Raw genomic sequence first — 24338 nt, forward strand, 5'->3', positions numbered from 1 at the left:
AACATTTCTGTCTGTCACACTGCACATGTATAACATGAAGCAGCCTTTATCCTGCTGCTCAAAGAAAGACTTCCTAATGTGAGGGAGAGGCAGAGCGGGGAGAGTGGCGATGGTGGTGTTGGGCTGTCATGTGTTGCCATGGAGAGAGACAGACTCACAGCTCCTTTGCAGTAGAGGCGAATCTTGCCAGATGGGGTGCGCATGATGACAGACATCCTCTTCCTTGTGCTGCACAACAAAAAGCCCAAACAGGACGGTGAAAGTGAAGAAAGCAGGGGGGCGGGGGAAGAAGAATCTCAGTGTGAAATAACTGTAGCATTTAAAAGAAAGGAAATACCTTGTAAACTCCAGCACATGAAGCAGTTCATACTTTTCTTCTTTTCCAGGCTAAAAAAAATAAAATAAAATGGAAAAAAAAGGAAAAGATTTAAGCGAAATGCGAGTTTAGCAAACCAATCCAATGGAGACTCCTTCATCTTTGTTTTCTGTCTGAGCTTTCGTTAAATGGCACAAGCCAACCCTTTCTCTTCATTTAAATCAGCCGTAACTGCAGTTTAAAAATATTCATCAGTTGCCTTCTGATGGCAGAAGAACAAGGTAAAATTCAATTAGCCTCCTTAATTGGGAAGACTGCGAGGTGAAATATCCTGAGACCTTTAGAAGCTCTAATGACGATGAGAAAATGGAACAAACATATACGCCCCAAGAGGATTAAAGAAAGGAAACCGTTCTGGCTTTTGAGCCTCGGGGCCTGTTAGTGCAATTATCATGTTTGCCACTTAAGCTAACAGCTCCAAATCCACAGTATTAATGACGGTAAAACAAACTGGACGGCTCCCGAGTCCCACAGTGTGGTGTTCATGTTTACTGTCACAACAGTGAATCACGAAAACGGTGTTATATACATTCCCTGTTTCATCCATCAACACAACAGCCTGCTTCACTTTCCTCAGCTCAGTCTCGACTTACCACTTCCACAATCACGCTGTCAGGGGTTCGTCCAGAAAACACAAAGCCGAGGTTTCGAGCGGCTCTCACCAGAGCGCCTTCATCTTAAAAGAAAATAAAGAAGAGAAAAACGTACCATGAACAGACCTGTTGACATATTGTTGCCCTTAGATAACTTGGAATTTGAGCTTGACATTCTAAAGAACTAACAGCTTACACATAAATCTTCTCCCCTCGGAAAAAAACGACAATAAAGACATAAACTTAATATAGGGAATAGGTAATTAATGCTTAAGAAACTGCAGTGTAATACAGTCCAGTATAGAAGCGTTTGTACCAACGCTGCACAACATATGAATGTACTGATAACACAGTTGCAAAGACCCTTAGAATGCATTCATTGTTGGTTATTATATTCCAAGGCTAATGAATTAAGACAAAACAATGTTATATTTTCTCAGTTGGATGTCTTGCTGCAATTACTGCTGTCATGTGACATAGATAATGGCACTCAGGGGGCTTAAAGGTCACAGAGAGAGTTTGAAGCATCACATTAATAAATCAGAAAGACAGGAAAATGTGGATCTATCCCAGCTGAAGTCATCATTGCCATATTCACCAAAATAAAATAAAAAAAACAGAGTAGAAGAGGAGAATAGAAACGGCACACAAAATATCAAAAAGTGCTAAAAATACATTACATATAAAAAGATTTATAATAGTATATTGAACAAATATTGCTGTTACTTGATGTTCATGTTTTGTCACACAAATCCATAAACATCAATGTATTTTAATGGATTCTATGTGGCAGAATAATACAAAGTGGTGCAGAATTGTGGACTAGTGGGAGGGAAATGGAAACTTTTTACAAATTAAACTCTATTTCTGTGTATTGATATTCAGCCCCCACTCTATCAATAAATACTCCAGTTTAGCTGGAGATCCTTGTGTTGATAGAATTGCAGTTGTGCTTGTGTGTTGGTCCAAAATGTAAAAAACATTTGAAGGGATTTGAATTTTTTGTTGCCCAGTTTCAACTGTACTTAACATATCTCAGTTTGCAGGTTTAAGCATGCAGAGGTCTTTACTCATTTCCTGAAATTTACATCCAACTGCAGAGACAAAATGCTGTTACACTGACCAAGTAATGCAGATGCAGGCTTGTTTTGCTCGTCTATTTCATTGTAAATACTTTAAGGTTTTCCTCTTTCTCTAGTGTTCGTCACGGTGGCAGTTCTGTGGAGTTAAAAGAAGCGCTGAAGGGCATGTTTTCCTGACTGACAGCTTTCTCTATTCATTACACTGAACTGTGAATGTGTGAGACTGAGGGATCATGCTAAGGCTAAAGGAATCAAAAGTGACATACACCATCCTTTATGTAAACAGGAGACTGCATTTTATAGCGTGATCTTGTGCTCTTAGGATTATATAAATGCATTACTACATTCATATGAGACACTGGGGCCAGAAGGCTGCAACAGATTGTTCCCGTTGCCCAGGCTCACAGGTCGCTACACGGAGAATTAAACATCAGAGAAACGCTTCAAGGACATTGTTTTTATTCAAACCACCTGTGACAAAGTGGTTCAGTTTATGTTCACCACTTGTCCCTTATATTTTCTCATTCACTTATTTTTATAGTTGGTTATAATAATTAATGTAAACATTGCAATTTTGCTTTACTTACTATCCCGGGTTTGTTTGTGTTAGCATTATGTTGCAGGATCCATCTATGTTTAGGTTGCTTATTATTTCTGGATTGTGGGTTGAATTTGTTTCAAGGTGTATTTATTTTTTCTTTGTATTCACCATCATTTGTCCTTGTAGATCTGCAGGAGTGTGGGAGGGGCCGACCCAGTACTTCCTGATTAAGTGGCTGGATGATGTCAGTGATTACCTTATTGGGTTCTACCAATTAGAGGGTTTTTCTTTTGTGTATTGCTTTGTTTGTTTTTCTTTAAAAATAATCTTTTGAGTTATTTTGGATTATGTAACTTATTTTACAGATAATTTCATTATGTAGGAGTTTGTAAATTGATTTGTAGTTTTGGTGTTTCTTTGTTTGGAATTTGTTTGTTTGACCTGTTCCTTGGTGGCTGTGTCCAATTAAGCACAGGTGTGGTGCCAAATGTGTATAAAACCAGTGAGTTTTGAATGCTGGGGGAGAGAAGTCTGAGAAAAGACTGAATAAAAAAGTATAACTGGAAGAAACTGAAACCATGGCTGGTCCTGATTTTCTGCTCACTTCTGACCCTTGAGCCTAACCTACTTTACACCACCTAAAAGCAGGTTCAGTATTGCTTGTTATGTAGTTTCAGAGGATGCATACAGCAGCAGTTTGGGATTATAAATAGATGAAATGTGTCCTAAACAGTGTTTTGAATGTGGACATGTTTTTTTTTTATTATAAACTTGTAAAATGTTGTAGGAAAAAATATTGAACGTTTACAACAAAGATAAATCCTGAGTTTTTCAGTTAATTTAACAACAGAACAGAGCCATTTGGCATGCTGGGATAATATACCAGAAGAGGACAGTAAGCTGTAATACCTGGAGAAGCAGCTTGGTAGATGATTTTTCCATCCACGCGCTCTGGGACTGCAGTGTGACAGATGGCCATCATGGTCATGAACTCCAGAATAACAGCAGCTGTAGGCTAAAGACAGAAGAAAAGACCGCTTTGACTTTTAATGTTCTTAAATAAAACATGTTAACAGAAGCCAAACGACCTTGTTCTGAGGTGGAAGAGAGGCACAGAGAGCTCCGATTGAGAGACACATCGACATGAAGGAGACATTTTGGACATCTAGCTGATTCTTAACCGTAAAATCCAGCAGAAGCAGCAAGTAAGAGCAATACATGGAAAACGGGGTTTTATTAATTATTTGCTGCAGATCAGGATGAACTGGAAGTTGACATTTTGACATTTAGGCAATGAACGGTGAGAGAACTGCTTCACTGGTAAAGAAAAACAGAAACAGAAACGTTACTTAAAATTTGAACTGGAAAATAATTACATTTCAAAAATACTATTTATAGTTCCTTGTGTTTGCATTGAGCATACTAAAAACAACTTTCCAGTGTAAACAGCTATAAACAAATTCCAAAATTATAGATCTTTACTCATAAAAATTATTTCACTTTACAATCATGAAGTATGTTGTGTTGGTCTGTCACAAGAAACCCAGTAAAACAAAGTGTTTCATATTGTTCTGTGACATAATTTGAAAAAGTTTCAGTTACTTCAAAGTTGAAGTATGAATATTTTTGCAAAACAATGCAACACCTTTCTCTGTTTTGCAGATTTAAACCAAAAAATATTTCCATCCTAATAAATCTATCCATCTTAAATCAAACCTAGAACCAGTTTTCAGTTTGCAAAAACACTAAAATTATCTAGTATTTCTTTTATATTACACTGTTTCATTTTTTTTATACATTGGCCATCAAGTCTATTATGAATAAAATCGCTCCAGTTTGCTAGAATGTCACCATTTCCCGTTTTCCTTTGAAAGGCCAGCCCAAGGTGTGCGTTACCATCTTAAAAATATGTGGTGTAAGATCTGAAGTGTCAGATCTGATCGGACAGATGACAGCTGGTAAGGAGCCAATAGGCTCACAGAACTCGCCTGCCGGATTCAAGCTACTGACACACATTTAGTCATGCTTTTCCAACCAATATAAACTTGTCTCAGTTCATGAGGAGGGGGGGGGGGGGGGCAACCTACATACTCAGGGCATTTACATTAATGAGAAGACCAGTATGACTAAGCTGCCGTGGGGTGGACTCAGACAGGCATCTGCTGAGGCTCCAACTAACGCCGAAGGACTACCAGTGTGGAGTCAGTGACTACAACTGAGCCAGGGATATTAGCAGCCTCCAGGGCCGCAGAAGGCCATCGTATTACAGCAGGGGTAAAACAAAAACAAAAATATATGTATTTCCTAACAATGGACTAATATTAGCTCACCCTGCTGCTTTCCCATCTCCACGAGAAATGAATGCAGCTTTCACAAGGCTCCTGTAACGGAATATAAAGCCGCTGTTAAACATGCACTAATCACTAACCTTTAATTATGCTTTTAAAGTGTATGAATCTGTGAAGTGATTATCTTAAAAAAGTGCTTCTTTCACTCTCTTACTTAAACACAAAGCTGTGTACTTGACATTGTTAGTAGATTTGTTCTGCTGGCCTTGAGAACTATGATGAAAGGAGCAAGGGAGAAAATAAATGATAGGGACACAAAAGGGCAAATCAAAGGGCCACTTGTGAGTGAAAATACACAGAGTCTATTACAGTCCAGGTGGCGCTGAGAGTCCCCTCTGTCTCCTGGCAGCATGCTAATCTGGTCTGGGTTGACAGGTATCCTCTGAAGGACATGTGGATGTGGATGTGTAGGAGAGAGAGAGAGAGAGATCTTGTGTGTACTAGCTTAAGAGCTCAAGGATGATTAGTGTAAATGTCCATCCTGGAACTCAGTCATAATTTAAAAAAAGGAAAAATTAGGTCTTTGTTTAAGAATCTGTATTATTTAACTGTAAAAACCTGAATTTACACAAGGTTGTTGGTAATGCTGCTTGGACGAATGGTAATGAAACCATCCCAATACATCTATGCAATAGATCTGATCAATTCTCAAACTGAATTCTGGGTAACTTGTGCCACAGCAGTAGTGAGTTCAGACTTGACCAACGTGCAAAGAGGCTGAAGGGTCAGGAGAAAGTGAAGAGGAGAGCTAGTGAATAAACACTCAAGATGGTGAAACTCGGCAGACAGCAAGTCCAACATAAACATCGCTACAAGGTGCTTCATTTTATCAGAACTGTTAACTCTCCCCTTCTCCTGACCTCCTCACCACGGCGTCAACATTATGACTCCAAGCAGCCTCCAGACATGTAAAACTGTGAGCAATGTCCCAGCAACAATCCTCATCACAGTCTATAAGTGTTTGCAGAGTGAAAGTTCTAGGCGTGAAGTGAATTCAGCACTGCCATGCGAGTGCCAGTGATATTTTAGTACAGTGTTAAATGAGCTTTAGTGTTAAAATATATTTAAAATAAAATGTTACCTTTTTTGTGGCTTATAAATATATGTAAAAGTCAGGAAGGACTAGGAATCACTAGATGTTAGAGTAAAGACCAATCAGAAACAGCCATCTTTACTAAAGGCACACTCAGAAATCAACAATTTTCTGTTAGAAACTAATTAACCTAGGGAAAATAAATAAATAAAAAAGATGATCTTCTGCTGCTGTAGCCCATCCGCTTCAAACTTTGACATTTTGTGCCATCAGACATTGTTTTATATGCCATGGCTACAGACTGTGATTATTTGAGCTACTGTTGCTCTTCTGTCATCAGAAACCAGTCTTCCCATTACATTCCAACACCTATAAGGCCCTTTTGTTCACACAACTACCTATTATCTTCTATTTGGGACCACTCTCTGTAGACCTGAGAGATAATTTTTTCCATTCTGAAGCTCAGTTTGCACCATAAAACGTCAACTTCACCACATCTTATGCTTGGGCTGCTACCATCTGATTGGCTCATTTGCCATTGGTGCTCACAGGCAGTAGGACAGGTGTACCCAATAAAGCAACTGGTGAGTTTTGGGATTGTATTTAGCAAATAAAGAAATATTAGGTGTGAAAATAATGGACAGCAAAAGTGCTACGATGTTAAAAAACCATTCACAGTTAATCACCTAATAAGAATTCCTGCTTCAGCACAACAGAGTAATCATGAGCAGAATTAATACCGAAGCCGCAGAGAGACTGTGGTTTTAAAACAGCGGTGGGTAATTAGCAGTGGGCGAGGGCCTATCAACACAGAGCCGGAGCAGACCTTAGACAAACCCAATGTGTGAACAGATTCTGCTGTCATAACAAAGCAAACATCACAGTGGGATTACCATTTTCCCTGAGCAGAGATACTGTACATAATTAGATCTGACATTCTGCCTCCTCAACTCTGCTGTGCAGCTGAGTGACTCACAAGCAACACAACCACAGTCTTCACCCAACCTACTGTACGTCTGCTGATGGTCATGAAGGCCTCCCTTATTTCACATCGAGAGTGTCTGGTAAATTTTAGGATAAATTTCTCTTTCGCTGATGTCCTGGGCGTTGTTGAATATTTACAGTAACTTCAAATATAGTCTAAAAAAGGTGTAACTATACTAATATTAAATACTTGTGTTCCAAATATACAGAACTGTAAGCAGGATTGTACATTTCTCCCACAGCATGTCTAAGGTAAGTTTTCAGCAGCACACTAAGGAGATAATACAAATGATATGAAACGGGCAGTATTAGTTTACTATAATATTATATATTTTATTACTATTATAACCTTTACTTCAATACAAATCAATAAATCGTTGAGAATTCATAAAGACTCATTGCATTGAAACGATCCAAAAAAAAAAAAAATCATGCTAAAGTAAATGACACACCTGTTCAAATTAAATGTTTAATCACAAAACGTCAGTCCCAAAAAATAATCTCTAAAATGTTCATTGTAAGTTTTCTGCCATTTAGCAAATGCAAAAAAAGTTGGTAATTCTAACTGACTTAAAACAAGAAAAGATTAGTTTGTAAATAATGTTTTCCAAAATTAGGCTAATAATCAAACATTAGATTGCACTTTATAACAAAACTCTGCAGTTTGAATATTTGGCACTTTCAAGGACTTTCTACAGAAATCAAGCACTTTCCAAACCTCAAAAACATCTCATTGAAGTTCAATGAGATGTTTTCTCAAGGATTTCAAGCAACCAAACAAACTATGTATAAGAGCAAAAAACAACCATGTGACCATATGGAATCCTTAGTAAATTACACCAACACACATGCCGAAACAGCCTACTCAAAAAGGCAAGGAACAAATTACACAACATCTAAGAGTTGGACTCAAAATCCCTTTTAATTTGTCCTAAGCAGCAGCAGTCAGTGGAGGCAGGCGACGGGGATCCGTGGCATTACTTACGTGATTGTTTTGGAGGTTTTCCAGTAAGCTCTGGTCATTAAATCCAGCCTCCTCTGATGAGTGTGTGCTGTGCCTGGAGAGAGGCAAAGGGGAAATGTCGCCTCACTAGAACACACTTTGATAGAGCAACAGAACAACACTAAAAGCGGAGTGGAAAGTTACCAAACAATAGACTTGACTGGTAAATAACAGATGAGCGGTAAACATTACAATCAAGGTGCAATTTGACGGCAATGAAGATGACGACAAAAGAATAAAGGCAGTAGCAACTGGACATTATTTCTTCTGGTGGTCCCACAAGAACTTTTGGATTTCCCCAAAATTTAAGTTATTTTATTTCCTGCTACTGCACCATCAGAGAAAATCATTTTAAAGGCAGATCAAACTCTTGTCCACATTTTTTTCTGAAAACCTAGAAGTTATACAAATATCTCCATCAACTTTAATTGTAAACATTAATAGTGCATAGTGTGGAAAAAACTTGAGTATCATTCATATCTTAGTTTCCCAGAAACTACACAGTATCTTAGGTTTAAAAACTAAAGAGCACTTCTAAAGAATAACTTAAGAATAACATATGTAAAGGCAGCACCATATGACACCTGTGGTTGCAAAAGAAACATGTTCTCCACAAGTCTAAGAGAAAAATGACCCTGCTTCTCACTTGATTTATTACCTAAATGCTGACAGATCTCTAAGAGTTAATAGCGCAGTCAGTGCTGTGTGCCAGCAGTATTGACATAAATTGAATCAACTACATTGTAGGCAGAATGCAAATGTCGGGTTCTTGGGCTTCAAGAAAGCAATGTTTAGAGCAAATACTTGGGATTGTCTCCTCTTTGCCAGAAGCGGATAATTCCGAAAACAAAGCCCTGATGTGAAAGATAATTATTTTATAAAGAGTCCACGCTCAAATGTTAATCTCTGTTTTCGTGTAAATGGCTAATTACTTCTTGACCTGGCTTATTCTGGTGCATTAGATAAATTAGAATATGAGAAAAGTTAAATGATTTCTGCAATTCAAGTCAAGCTCATTTTATAAATTAATTACACACAGAGTGATACATTTCAACCACTTATTCCAATTAATTTAGATGATTAGCACTTACACGGCTAATGAATATTATAGGAGACCAAAAGAAGGATTTTTAATACAGAAGTGTTGCGTGATCGGTGACAGTAAAGCGAAGGATTGCTGTTGCAGTTATACTAAGAAGTAGTAGCAACCAGAGTGTTACAATCAAGAATACTTCTGGGAAGTTGAGTGGAAGTTGAGTTGGTCTGTGTACAAGCAACAAGGATTTTATTTCTTGAGCGAAACTGAAATCTGGTTTCTAAAGTCTCATGGTATGATTCCCCAGTAAACCCAAACAAAGACACTTGGTAATCTTTTTTTTTTTTTTTACAGTAATTAAATTATATGTATTTTGTTCATTTACTTGTTTAGGATTTAAAACAGAAAGCTAAGGACTTGAGGCTTGACTAAATATGTTTACGGAAAGACTTGAGACTAACCTGTGGCAAGTTCAACGTAATATTCTACTCATCTGAGAAACTGAGTTTGGGGACCCTGATGATGAGTTTTAATGGCAATAAATTACTGAAATACATTAATATTATTGCAATTTATTGAGAAATATGTTTTCTAAAGAAAATTGCAAAATAAGGGTTGCTGATTTCATATTTTTGTAAGAAACAAAGTGTGTTTTTTCATCCTTGTAACATAAGGGAAGTAAACTTATAAATAGCCACTAGTCTCCCACCAAGTGTCCAGCAGGGATCAATCTGACTCTAGGATAAATAGAGTCCTATAGATCAGGCAGACAGCAGCGTTGCCCATAGCACAGAGTTTGACTGACAGTTTACAGAGGCTGTTGTTACTCCTTCTAATCCAACAGGATGAGGAGTACAGAACCACGAAAGTCAACCTGATAGCCAGCTTAAAAACTAAAGAAGGAGACAAATTTAGGGAAAGGATAATGATATATGAAAAATTAAGACTCCTTATATAACAAACTAGTGTTTGGGAAAGCTATCCATGCTCAGGTCACTGAATAAAGGTTTACTTCATAAAAAAGCCTAAATGTGGCATTTCTTTCCTCACATGTTTTCTATCATTATATGATACAAATAGAGCAGCTTGCCACGTCTTTTGTCTCAATGAAATTTGCTAGAAGCTAGACTGGGTGAGAACAGATCGAGATATTGATTATCTGCCAGCACGCTCAGGTCCTGTCGCTATGGGAACAAGGGTGAAGGCAGTTCATGGTCAATAATCAGGGATCCGATGTAGATCACAACTTTCACACACCCCGCTGTCCTGTTCCAGCTATGAGAGGGAAATAACTCATAAGTGAACTTACTGGCTCGCTTGCTTTTTTTGAATGTTTCAATTTTAAGAAAAAGATCAGTCAAGAAATTGCTTTGGAGGAAGCCTGCAGCAAGTATATTAACAGATTGAAATCCTCCTTAGAATGGATAAGGCAAACCCATGCTGCAAATATATGAAAGAGAGGAGGCTATAAATATAAGTGGCAGCCACTGTCAAAGTCAAACAAATGTTAACATGCCAAATGACAACCACAGTTTCAGCCTCAATAACTACCAGTGAATGTTTTTTTATGATAATTGTTTTATCAAATCAGACCTGCAGAGGTATGCATGCATTAAACAAAATTACACAGTTTGTTCTTAAAGAATTGCCACAAATATTAACCATAATCATCTGTATCACAACAGATATACATGGTGTCAAGAGTCACAGTCACACACAACACGTCCAGAGAGTACTGCACGGCCACAGAGAGGAATCACACACTGAGGTATTGTTTTCAAAGTCACCATTTCAACAAGGCAATGCAGCACTAATACATCACAAAGGCAGGGAGAACAGCCATTTTTTGTTGTTGTTGTTTTTGTTTTTTTTCTCACACCAATCATCTTACCAGTCTTCTTCTGCAAAACTACCCTCCTCAGCTTCAGGGACATGGCTGCTGGAGCGAAGGTGGAAAAGAAAATAAAGCATCTTGATGACAAAGTGTTTGGTTAATGTGTGTGAATGTTCAGGCGCCAGGACTGGAGTTAAAATGAGGCTGTTAAAGTATCAGAGGTCAGATAACTTACTATGCTCACTAATTAAGTGTTCAGATGCACCACATTGATTTTACTGCAAGGGGCTACACACAAGCAGCACTACATTTAAATAGAAGCTGGGAGTGAAGAAGAAGAAATGCAGGAATGGCCTGGTGGGTGGTAGCTGTTTCAGAGGGGCGTTCTATAAACCAGGAATCTTCTCTATGCCTCAAACCGCCCTGGCCTCAAAGCATCCAATTATCATCCTTTACACACGCATGTTTTCTCTGTCAACTGAAAGCATTGGTATTCAGCTCATGTTATGTATTCAATGTTGCAGCTCCTCGAAGCTAGAACAGTACACCAATCAGGCATTAAATTATGACCAACTGCTGAATAGTGTCCTTGACCCACTTTTGCTGTTGAAACAGTCCTAACTTGTTGAGAAAACATGTTGTGGGGCCCCAAGAATGGGACTAATCTGGCACAACAGCATTTTTTATTTTATTTTTATTTTTTACATTAATATAAAAGAAAAGTCAGCTTTTGATTGTTCAACTTGACTAAAAGTTCAAAAAGTTCAGACATCAGTGAGTTGTGTATCAACAATTAGCAAAAGTAATGAATATCTGAATTGTTTCTTGTTACAAAAGAAAGGAGAATATAATATTAATGTGTAGCATTTGCGTATCACAAACTAATTTCTACAGTGATCAAGAATAATGTAAACTAAAACTGAATACGTTCAAAATTACAGAGACCGTTGATGTACCACTATATTAAATGATTTCTTTTTGATAATAAAGCTCGCCAGAACACTACAGGTCTTCTACAGGTCTTTGCTCTGTGAGGCTTTAGGCTTTGCTAAAGAAACAGTATTAACAACAAATAAATCTGTCTGCACATTTTTGGCGTCAAATGTTTTTTGTTTTTTTTAAATCAACCTTACGTTTGGCGAGTTGGGATTTTAACTCGCATATATGCTTTCACTAAAGTCCAGACACCCCAAAGGGTTCAGAGAGACATTTTCTTTAAATCCAACATCATTTCTCCTTCAGACTTGAACTCCAATCCAGTGGAATTAATTAATGTCTACACCCTTGGGCATGGCTTTATTAATTACAGCAGTACTTAATTTGTGGTGAAGCGCACACGCAGGCGGCGGTGTCAGTGGGGGTTTTGTATGTGCGCCGAGACAAAAATTACAAGTCACGCTACTCAGTAGGAGCTAAGCACATGATTTCACATTTATTTTTGATTAAGTGTGCAGTTTTTCTGTCTTTGCATTTCCTAAAATGCTTCCCCATTTTCCCTTAATTGAGTGCAACGCTCTAAGGTGGAGTCAAATGCTTATATTTTCTGGTATGCTAATCTGTCGATTTTATAATCATTTCCAGATTGATAGATTTATTAAATCTATTACAAAAACACAAAGGAGCTACTATGTGGTTTTCTGCAAACTACAACGATTCAGCATTTTTTTTTTAACCGCTCTGTTTTAGTTTGAGAGCCTAAAAGGGTGAATAGAACCAAACATCAGCAATTGTTCCCGCTGATCAATTGTTCATCGATGCACAAATGAGTCCTTACTGAAGAGATACCCATTTCAGAGATATAAAAAAAAAAAAAAAAAGAGAGAAGGAAAGGCAAAGAAAAACAGCCAGGTGATGAAACTGGCCTATTTTCAGCTTGACCTGCTGCGACTTGCTGGTTAGAAACTCAAATATCCAATCGCAAAAACACGGTATGGTGTACGAGCTGTCACTTGGGGAACAGGGCTGAAAGTTAGGTACTGTCAACATCACTGGGCAGTTTAAAATGAAGACCGAGGCGCCACAGAAATGGAAAAAGCTACTTAAAGAGAAACTGTATTTTCGACATGTCAAGACCTCAGTGAAAGCCCTTGCCACTCCACCTCCACATTCTTCAAATATAAGAAAGATGGAGTTAGACGTTTGTGCTGGTTTGTCCAGGAAAAATGTTCTTTTTTTGTTTTTTTTTGTTTTTTTTACACCAGTGTAGTTATAAAAATCTTAAAGTTTACAGAAAACAAAAGGTCAACCAGCCTCCCCAACATTACATAAATGCTAAACTTTTTGTTTCTGCTTATTAACCCACATTTTTTACCTTTTGTAGCTAAATTTTAAATTGATGCATCTTTTCACTGCTGCCTAAAATAAAGTCTTTAAGGAAAAAAGAAAGTTTCAATCAAAACACTACTAAATCCCTCAAAAAAGGAGAAAAAATATAAGACAAAGATATAATGTAAAAAAATCTACGTCTGTCTTTCCTCTGCATCTATAGTTTTTAAACTGAAATGCGAGCATCAATTTTTCTGTGGCAGCACGTCAACAACATCTTCTCCACTGTAACTCTCGAGAGTGATATTGTTGAGCTCGCCTTGCTTATTCCCAACACTGGGAATGAGCAAGGCGACTTTACAGTGGTTCTAATCACAGCCTAATGGGAGCAAAGACAACCAGATAAAATAATGTATTTTGTCCTTCAGTGTGAACTTCATCAATCACACGTTTTAATTGAATCATAATGGGATTAATCATGTACTCTCACGCCTGCGCTTGCTTTGCTTCTCTGAAGGCACTCAGCTCGCCCACTTGTTTTGTATTTGTTGAAGATAATCACTGAGGCAGAGAATTGAAATCAGAGTAGAAAAAAAAACAATCCAAGAACTGATTTAATGAAATGTTAAAATGTTGCTAGAAATATGTCATGTCTGGTAAAACAAAAACAAAAAAAAAAAGATGAGGGTAATTAGCTTTTACATCAGCATCTATAAAAGGATACAGTACAAACAGGAAAAAAAAAATCTAATTTTTGCAAACACCAAAGGGCTGCGAAGACGATGGTGTGAAGAGCCTTGGCTTGCAAAATTCTATCCAGGTTTTATTTATAGTTAACATTCAGAGGCAGAAGAACACCGATGCAGCTGCTAATGAGACGGTGAGGAAGAACAGAGAAATGCCAGATGCACACTGATGCATACCCAGCATTTAACAAAGTCTATGGGGGAGGCAAAGGTATGGGAGGTGGGGTGGAAAGCAGGAAAAGAGAAAGCAGGACATACCCATAGGCCACACCGGCGATGGTGCACTTCTTAAACTGCATCACATTACAGGTCAGTGTTCCTGTCTTGTCAGAGAAAATGTATTTTACCTGTATGGGTAGAAAAAAAACGCTTGTGGGTGCACAGTGGATTCCGAAATCCACACGTAAAACTCCTTCAGTCTTCCATAAGAGAAAGACATTTAAGCAGAGTCATTTACCTGGCCTAGTTCCTCATTCAGATTGGACGTGCGGGCCATAGCCGGTGTGTTTGTGGCCTCATACAGCATGTCGGTGTCCTAAAAGGGATCAAAGGCAGCCATTAAAGCAAAAACTCAAAACCTGCTCTGACCTGCAAGGGAGAAGAAGAAAATAAAAAAGAATAACATTCCCAGAACTTTATTCTGGGAACGCTGGAGTTTTATTAAGAATGTGAAAACTGACTAAGTATTTGCAGGTTAGCTTAAAAAAGTGGTTCCACAGAAGGAATACATAGTGGGTTGACCTAGTTAGGAAGATTACCATAAGAACATTTTACATCTTCAGTCATACACTTCAGATCATGTAGGATTGAAGATGCACATATTCTGAGCATTTTTCCTCAGTGTGCATGACAAGCATACACCTGAAAATCTGTTTGCTGAGAAAAACATTTCCATGAATGATGGTAGTCTGACAAATTCATTTCAGTTCTGTTTACCATCTGCTTGCTGATTGTACTGTTGAATTGAACCCAAAGTTGTTGTTTTTTACCGATGAACAACTTAAAAGGTTTAATTTCTAAATTTTCTTTCTACAAGAAACCAAATAAAACATTAGAAAACTTGAGATGAAATGTGTTTTCAATATTTAACTGAAGAAATAGTGAGAGCCTTCAATGATTTGATTTTGTTTAGTCATGTCAACCCTGCAATGTTTACAGTGAGACAAGATGAAAATGAACAGTATTGACTCACCCAGTTGATGAAAAAGGCTTGGATGAATTTGATAACCTCCAGTGTGACCAGGAGACTTATTGGTATCAGGTTGTTGAAAAGGATAATGAAGGTGAGGAAGTTGAGGCCAAAGTTGGCAGCCCCGCCATCTGTCAGGGGAAACGTTTTGGACAAAAAGCAATGAAACAGGAGAAAACTCATCAGTCTTTGCTTGGTAATACCAGTTAGTCAAATCAAAATGCCAAAAGGCTACTTCCAGCTGAGGATCAACATTCAGCCAATCCACAAAGTGCTTTTGGACCAATGCTGAGCATTAGCTGAAAGTGGTCTTTTCTTCCACCCAACCTCATCATTTTTTTTTTCTCAACCGATTAGCAATCCAATTCAAAGTCCCAAAGATTTAAGCCTTGGCATCCAGCATGATCCAGGCAATGAATTCTACAAAGCACTATGCAAGAAATGATACTGGTCCCAGCAAAAAGCCCCCAAACAACTGGTAATGACCAACATGTAACCCCACTGACACGAAATATGAAAACAGGAGGGATGTGATTTACCTTTCCTCAGCTTGCAGGAGATGCAAATGTTACCTTCCTCAACCCAAGCCTTGAGCTTAGCTTTGCGATTGAGAGGGCCAGCCCTTCCCCATGACAGAATGATTTCATAAGCAAAGAAAACGACACAACACAAAGGAAGTGGCACAATGGAAAGCTACAGCTACAACACGAAAACAAGGGAATAATGCTTTGTTTTTTGAAGAAGTGAGGAGGAAGACAGACATTTCAGATGCTCTCAAGACAAAGGAGGGAGATTCAGTCCACAGCACATTCTCAACTGGCAAAAAGTGGAAAAGAGAGGGTGGATTGCATCAGTAGAAGTGTAAGTGTGATCGTCATTTCGGTTACTTCAAGTAGCAGGCTCAGTACGATAGAGAGGAATCTTGGCAGTAAGTCGGTATTAGATAAAGTAATACTGGACTGAAAGTTGATAGATCAAACCAGCAATTCAGGACATGCAAAGTCAAAGTTAAAAGATGCAAAAATACTGTTGATTCCTATTTTCTTCGGGTCATCAGAGTGTGGTTAGATTAATCTAATGCAATGGTGAAAGATTTGAAGATTTATGTAAAAGTAGAAAAAGGAAATTGCATTTTCTCATTTCATTATTTTAAGTTTTTGAATATAGTTGGGGTGTCGCACATTAAAATAGGGAAAAATAAATAAATATTCAAATGATTCAAATCACGTTGAAAGCAAAGCTGGGCCAAATATATTTGTGCACATATCTACTATCCAACAATAGTTTGTCCTTAAAACAGAACTAACCTTTATGCTGAGTAAATGTGAAACTATTTGTCTGAAAGTGTGTGAAACTATGCAGCCGATTTTTAAATTTGCAAGGATTCAACTCGCCCCGTTTAAAAACAGCTTAAAGACTCAGACACTGCAACCAGTGTGTATGGAGGCGTTTCCACTGCAGGGACCATTTCTGGGACTCTGTCCGTGTTCTGGGTCAAAATGTTCCTCAAAAATGGCCCTCATAAAGAGGAAGGGTTTTTTTTTTTAAAGGTGGAGCTTCGTAGTACGACGAGGACAAAGGTCACTCTTTGGTTGAACATCTCCAGCAATTTATTTCAGTAATCTAATCCTCTGCCGGTTATATTTTCTGTTAACTTTGAATTTCATAACTGGAGTTGTGTATTTTTGCTTGTGAACAACAATAGCTGCCTATGCTGAAAAATCAATGTTTTACAGAGCTTACGTTCAAGCACGTTGATAAAACCCAGCAGCTTTAGTAGAAATTGCTAAGCTTTTTTCGTTTTTAGAGATTTAATTCATAAAATTAAAATATTTTTCAGTTAATACGTTCCGAGATCCAAATTAAAACGATCAAAACTCCCCAGGATTGTTGGTCTTTCTCATATCTAGAGCTTGAACAGAGCAGACTTGTCGCTGCAGTGTTCCTATGTGTCCATGGTCATTCTTCCTACAAAATCAGCAGTTAATTCGAAATCCAGTCTAACTTCATCATCAAAGCTTGGAGAGGCAGAGTGTGGTTTTACAGTATAACCACTATCAAATGATTAGTGCTGATTTCCTAGTTTTTTTTACTGAATACCGGACTGAGCTGTTGCATCTCTGTCCCGCAGAGGCTAAAGGAGTTACTGCTCTGAATCGCATGAAAAGCCCAGGTTCCAGTCCCAACAGCTAAAACACACACAAAAAGAAACATAGGTAGTTTAAAAGTTTCACTAAGTAAACTTTTAGGAAGCTGTAGTGGAAACGTGACTTGAGACGTGAGGTAAAGTTCTTGTTGGAAAGCATAGTTTTTTTAGCTGTTAGATAGAAAACAAACAATTGCAGCAATTTTAAGTAGTAAAATTTGTAATTGTATTTTTTTTTTATTATTTTCTATTACACTTGCAACTTTAAATTATAATAAATTGAATAAGTTTTTTATTTTTTTTTTATTTTAGGGATCAAGATCTATTGATTGTATAAATTTTCTTTTGATAAATTACACCATCTTCCATGTTAACCACCCAAAGTAGAAAGAAAGGTTATGCATATTTATACTGGGAAGCTGCATCAGTTGTCACAATGCACTAACCCAATCAAATGCAATCACCAGTGTCAGCACTTTTGAACATCTCAAAGTCAAATTTATCCATTTATTCAACCAGAATGCATTACCTGGGGTTAGAGTCAGCACTACAGTGACTATTTTTGTCCGCATTTATGAGAGCGATGTTGATTAACTGATGGATTTATATAAAAAGTGTCAACACAATAAATGACAATCTCTGCACCTCTCTTTTATCACAGGTTGGATAATATGCACTGGACAGAGCCTCAACAGCTCCTTATGGAAGTAAAAGTATTTCAACATGGATACTTGCTTTACAACTCACACTTCCTTGACCTCTGACATACGTTCCTTTAGATGAAGGTTTTAATGTTGGTGGGGACAGTGTTAAAACCTTTTTTTTTTGAGCCGACAGAAACTAAACTAACTTTATGTAGGAATAAAAGGGGACCATGTAAGTTGTAATGCAAGCTTGAATTGGCCAGAGGAACAACCTGTCCTAAAAAGGCCCATCAAGGTAGAGAGAAATGGCAGAAGTCACGATAAGCACTTTGCATACCAGGTTCAGAGCTTCATCGAGACAGACCAACAACTCATTAAAAAAAAAAAAAGAAAAAACACATACAAGTACATACAGAGCTCTGCAAAAGTATTCATAACCATCGAGCATTTTAATATTTGGTAACATAACAACCACAAACTTCACTGTGTTGTACTGAAACAAAAATAAAGCCGCATATTGATGGACTATCAATATGGGTAAAAATGTTGTGCCACTATATTTAAATTAGTTTGTTTTTTTTCAGTACAGATTTGTAGAATGCAAGAACAATAGTTGTCCTGTGGAGAGATACTTCCACCTGAGCTTTCGATCTCCACAGCTCATCCAGGGTAATCTGGCGTCACTTGACTGCTTCTCTTCAAGTTTTCCCATCATTCACCTTTTCAGGTTAATTTTAGCTTTCAAGGAAGTTTACTCTTTTTAAAGTATCTTAAAATAACTACATCAAATCAAATAATATTGAGATATATATTGAACCTTTATTTATATATATATATATATATATATATATATATATATATATATATATATATATATATATATATATATATATATATAACTGAGCAGTTAAAATTAATAAATATATTTGTAAGCCATGTCTGATATCCCTTCTTCAAAATTGCACATATAATAGACCTGGGTCATTAACTGAAAATTAACCAACACCAAAATATGTAACAATGACCAACATCATTTAGCCCATTTTTGTATTTAAAAAAATGAAAAGGACTTTTTTGTCTTTTTTGGCAGATTATGCTCTTGTCCCTTTAAGATGCTGAGCTACATGTAGAGTCTGATATGATTTTAGGCAATATCTGCCAACCCTAACAAATAATATCTTAATAAATGGAAGATTGAGGTTGTAATGTGACTAAAAATGGGAAAGTTCAAGGAGTGTGGATACTTCTGCAGTGCACTGAACTAAGCTGCCTTCCACCAACCATCCTTCCTCTTTTATCCGTCTTGGAAAAACTCCAATGCGAGTGAGAGGGCGGCAGAGGCATTTAGAAAATGTCAGCTCTTGCCCCTTGGGTTGCAACACATTATGTTCTAGCTGCAAACACATACGCTTCCTGCCATGAAAAAAAAAAAAACACACAAAAAAACGGGCACAATCTCATCTGCCTTTCTCTTCTTGCAGGAAAAATTAGAGTAAAAAAAGAAAAAAAAAAGGTCTGAAGCTGGAAACTGCAAAGAGTTTAACGTGACAAATCAAAAAACAAGGAAGAGAAGTGAAACAGTTTGCATCAGGCACTGAAAATAACTGGAAGAAGGTATAAGAGAGCTGGAGGGGAGAAACCTATTGTTGGATCCCTGGTCTGTGCTTGTCCATGGCATGGGCCCATACAAAGTGGGACAACGATATAGGGGGCGAGGGTAGGGGGCTTCATTTGCTTAGCAAAGGCAGAGCTTCAGTAAGGGGTTAGTAAGGGAGGGTCATTCACGGATGGCCAAGGCTTTTAAATGGTTGTTACCTGGAGCTGTTAAAAAACGACAACAAAGAAAACAAAAATCAAACAGAACATTAGAAAAGAACCAAAAAGTACAGCAGCGCAGTGATATTCAACCATTTCTGTTTCAATGACATTCATCCACATCACAAACAATGTTTTGGACTTTACTTATTCCCACATTGCCACATATTTCACTTGTTGTACAAAATGTAAATTAACTAAAGCAACAGAAAAACACAACGCGTACTAGCTGTTAAGGAACTCAAAATGGCAAAAGGAAAAAAAGCCGATATGAACAAGTGAGACACAATATGTGGAAATAAGAGGTGCAGCCGCGGCTGCCTGGATTCTTACAGTTGAGATCCATGTACCAGGCGTCGTCGCCGTACTGGTACTTCCAGATGGTTTGGCCGACGGAGCAGATGAGGGAGATGGCCAGGAGGCAGCCGAAAAGCACGAGGATCTGAAAGTTGGTTATCCGCTCCACATTGGAGAGCTTCAGAGGAGGCCGGGTGGAATTCTGACCAACATTTGAGCAGATGGGAAACAAACAAACAAAAAAAATTTATAAAATAATAATAAAACTGCGGTGTCCCTTCGCGCTACCAAGTGGGAGTAAGAACATTTGGTATATGGGTGTCTTTGTTACAAAATATCTTCAGAAAATCAAATGCATTGAAGCTAAAACAGCAGTGGTTACTTCAATCCTTTTAACCCTTAAACAGCTACCATATCTTCTACAAATGCATCAATGCACAAGAATATTTCTCTACAGAACAAATGTTGGTGCAAACGAGAAATTCCAAAAAAACGATTTTACCTGCATGAGTTTGGTGTCGTGTCCCGTATAGACAACCACTCCATGGATCCACTGTGTGTTCCTCAGCTGGGCTCCTCTCAGTAAGATCTGGTCTGGACCCAGAGGAACGGTGCTGAAGTACAGAGAACCACAACTGTTAGGGTTTTCAAACTTCACCTCCGTTTCCCTCAGAAATCATTCCCCAAACTGATAAAAAAAAAAAAAAAAAAAAATTAGGGCTGAAATAAATAATCGCAAATATTTGTGTCTGCAGGGACCAGTTGCTAATTCTCCCCTCACTTTAAACTCCACATAAACTTAATTTAAATGAATGTGTAATTCATTTAAATTTATGCAGATTTTTTCTCTCCACTTTGATTTTGTCATTGTGTGAGAGCCTGCAGTTAGTTAGAAAGTCAGAATCGGCCGATTCTAACTTTCCTCTCTGACCATGGCAGAGGTGGCTACAGCTGAAAAATCACAAATGTCTTTAAATTATGCAAGTGACACCTTTGACAGATGTAGCAGTTTATTAAAGAGAAACACCAGTTTCGAGGGTGGCCACTATTAAAAACTTAATACCTACAGAGAAGCGTTTTATAAAAGTGCAGATTCATTATGTGTTTGACAAACAAAAGCATTGAAGTATGTGAATTTAACAAAGTTTATTGAGAACTTCCCCTTGTTAAAATACAATTTATATGATCAAAGAGAGCAGGAGAAAATTAATCAGACATAAATAAGCTGGCAAAGGCCCTACGATAATAAAGTTATATTTTGGGCAAAAATGATTTCCCCCCCGCCCCCCTCCTCAAAATCACCTTTACCAAAAATGAGCAGCGTGAATGCTGTTAAGAACATAATTTTATTTTGAAAGCAATACTAAAAAGGGTTAGCAATGTTTACTAATACGCTTTTTCACTGCAGACATTTGAAATAATTCCATCACGTCCTAAAAAGACCAAAGAGCTTCCATTTAAAAACATCCAAAAGAAATGAATATGACTGCAGCTGGAAATTTGTACTTATTCCCCCACACCATAAAAGGCAAGACTTTCTGACAAATGAGCTCCTGAGATGGAAAGTGAGGCAGATAATTTGATATGCAGGGCTGAAACTGAGCTCACCTGTGTCCAACCAGGCGGATGTTTCCAACAAACTCATACAGGTGCCGGTTTGGGCTTTCACATTCCATCCGCCCCGACAGCCGCATCAGGTTGTCAATGTCCTTTATGTCTGCAGTCACTTGGAGACCCTGTAGTTGTGACCAAAACACAACTTTACTTCCTTCTATGCTGTAAACCTATGTGCTGCAACTAAAAACAAATAAAAAAAAATAGAGACTATACACCAACCTGTCTGATTTTAAGGTTTGTTTCTCCATCCAAATTAGATGTTTCAATGTAGCACATACCCTGTGGTTCACTGTTATGGAAGAAGAGGATACAGAATCTTGGAGCAGAAAAGTAACAGCAATTTGTATTCAGTGAGGTTCTGTATCAGTGTGACTTAAACTTTGATTGGCTTAGAATGTTTCCATATCAAACCGTTAACAGGAAATCAATGAGTAAAAAGCTACAGTAACAGATTAAGAGGCTACAGCAGAGAAACAGCAAGACTAAAGCGCAACAAACAAAGATGTTGAAGCCAGCAAAAACCGCCACCAATGTTTGACTGATGCTGTCTATTAAATATACAGCAAACATCTAGAGGCCAGACAACATTTTTGTTTGGGGCTGCTGTTTCCCCATGAGTTAAACTGTCTTTCCAGAGCAGCAAGAATAAAGTCCAAAAGGAACACAGAGAGGAAACATCAGAGCAGGGTGTCAGGAGCAAGCAGGCATACCAAGCACAACAAACAATGCAGACAAATGGGTCTCAGACAGACTCTTGGCAAAGCGACAGCGGGTTAGCGCATGCCTGAGGTTAAATGTTGAGTTGGGTCGCTGGTTAGCAGCCCTGCTAACAGATTAACCTTCTCGCACAAAAGACTTGATTTGATAAAAATGAGCAGGAGGATGTTCCAGCGATGACAAAGTGAATTAAAACTGAAGTGAAAAAGCACGAATGCGTTGCAGTAAATTAGCACAATAGAAATCCAAGATGGCTTCCAGATTTCATCTTGAAATGTGACTGCATGCAAGCCGTTCAAATAAAGCTGATACATTCAGGCTGCAGTGGAATGCAAGCCATGCAAGGACATGAATACGAAAAATACATATTCACACCCAAAAGAGAGCATGATATAGAGGGAGTCTCTTTTTGAGCACTTGGTAGTGTTAGGTTTAAAGGACATTTCAATATCATAGTAAAAGAGTAAACAGTTTGTGATTTTTTAAAGTGAAATCACAATTTGAAAGTTTTTGAAAGATTTTTTTGTACAGTGCCTTTTAAAAGTATTCAAACCACATTTTATCAAGTTACAACCACAAAACAAACACAAAGTAGAGCATTATTGTACACCATTTAACAAATAATCAAAGTGTGGAGTGAACTTGCATTTGCCCTCGATGAAGGCAGCTAAAGTTACAAATGTTGGGTTGTTTCACATTATTTTTCCATGAAAAATAACCTGAGCTCAGTCAAATTGGCTGGAGAGCTTCTCTAAAACGCTTTTCACACACTTTCAAAAATGTTCAGCTGCCTTTAGGTCTGGCTGTATCTGCTTTCTCCAAACTAAAGAACATGCTTTGATGCAAACTATTCCACTGTAGCTCTGGCTGAATATCTGCCCTCCAGGATCGTGACCCTCTGCCAATTTCAATTCTCCAGCAGACTCTGATAAGTTTTCTTCGAGACATCAACAGAACATTTTTTTTTTTTTTTTTTTAAGCTGCAGATGCATTTTTTGCTACAAGTAATCAAATGTACACTAAAGGTATGTTTCTATTGCGTTTTAGGCAATACAATATTTTTTTTATTTAAAAAAGGAATTTAATTATGTTTATTCACAATTTTTTGTATTTTGAATATTGCATAAAATAAGCTCAAGTGATCAAATTAAAAACCTGCAGAATGTGTTAAATTATTGGAGTTATACTGAATTAAATTACACACAGGTGGAAAACTGTATTTATTAGATGACTCCAGAAGGTTCTTCAATTTTGCACTAGATTGTAATTGGGAGCATTGGCACTAAACACAAATGCACACCACATATTTCAGATTTTTATTTCCTTCCACAGTTTTGCACTTCTTTGCATTTGTTTGTGACATAAAATCTCAAATTATATTCGAGGTTTATGGTTGTGATGTAGCAAAATGTGGAAAGTTAAAGTGGTATGGAAGACTTTACAAAGGCAGTGCAATCAACTTAACTAACAAGTTTTCGGTGACGGGGAAAAAAAAAAGTCACAGGCCCCTTCCTTCCTGCAGAGTGGAAATAAAGTCTGATCCCAGTTGTAACAAAGCCCCACCCCCATCTCTCCCACCGCTGTTTCAGTTGGTTACATGTTGCTGGTTTGCTGACCTGGACGACAGAATGACGAGGTCAGCCGGGAGATGATCTCCATTTGCAGCTCTGACTACTTCCCCAACAGCCACCTGATATTACCAACCACACACCAGCAGGGGGCGAGACGGAGGCAGTGTGGCAGTAATTTGCACAGGAGGCCAGAAAGGATGAAGGAGAGGTTTAAAAAAAAAAAAAAGAGGAAGGATGGGAGAAGAAAAGAAAACATTGAAGGGGAGAGAGACAACTGGTTCAGTTTTAGGGAATAGCACGATGATCAGTCCTGTGTGATCACAGGTATGCTTCTCCATGTGTTCTCCTTTTCACAAAACCATCTAGAAAAAAAAATGCTGAACAGTGAAACTGCTTCACCAGAGCAGGATTTTAGCTTTATATATTACAGAGGAGTCAAATTATGCTTTTAAAAGTCAAATCTAGACCAAATCCAAACAGTTTCTGAAGAGGAGAAGGAGA

General features: G+C 37.9%; 1 protein-coding gene across 2 annotated transcripts in view; it reads right to left on the bottom strand.

Annotated features, from left to right (window-relative positions):
- atp8a1 (ATPase phospholipid transporting 8A1) overlaps positions 1–24338 on the bottom strand; it is a 102489-nt gene that overhangs the window by 48217 nt on the left and 29934 nt on the right. Inside the window, exons 7-19 of one of the 2 annotated variants that reach the window (XM_088009449.1) lie at positions 23883–23956; positions 21769–21838; positions 21541–21668; positions 20435–20546; positions 19969–20134; positions 15034–15161; positions 14299–14376; positions 14100–14188; positions 7943–8015; positions 3502–3607; positions 970–1052; positions 338–387; positions 159–228 (exon numbers count right to left, since the gene is read on the bottom strand). In XM_088009449.1, coding sequence (XP_087865575.1) covers positions 159–228; positions 338–387; positions 970–1052; positions 3502–3607; positions 7943–8015; positions 14100–14188; positions 14299–14376; positions 15034–15161; positions 19969–20134; positions 20435–20546; positions 21541–21668; positions 21769–21838; positions 23883–23956 — 1227 coding nt within the window. The remainder of the gene's footprint in view (positions 1–158; positions 229–337; positions 388–969; positions 1053–3501; positions 3608–7942; positions 8016–14099; positions 14189–14298; positions 14377–15033; positions 15162–19968; positions 20135–20434; positions 20547–21540; positions 21669–21768; positions 21839–23882; positions 23957–24338) is intronic. The other variant, XM_088009450.1, reaches the window with a different exon arrangement.

Source organism: Poecilia mexicana, unplaced genomic scaffold, assembly GCF_051168715.1.
Source record: "Poecilia mexicana isolate PSO_F unplaced genomic scaffold, ASM5116871v1 scaffold_10, whole genome shotgun sequence".
Taxonomy (NCBI): Eukaryota; Metazoa; Chordata; class Actinopteri; order Cyprinodontiformes; family Poeciliidae; genus Poecilia; species Poecilia mexicana.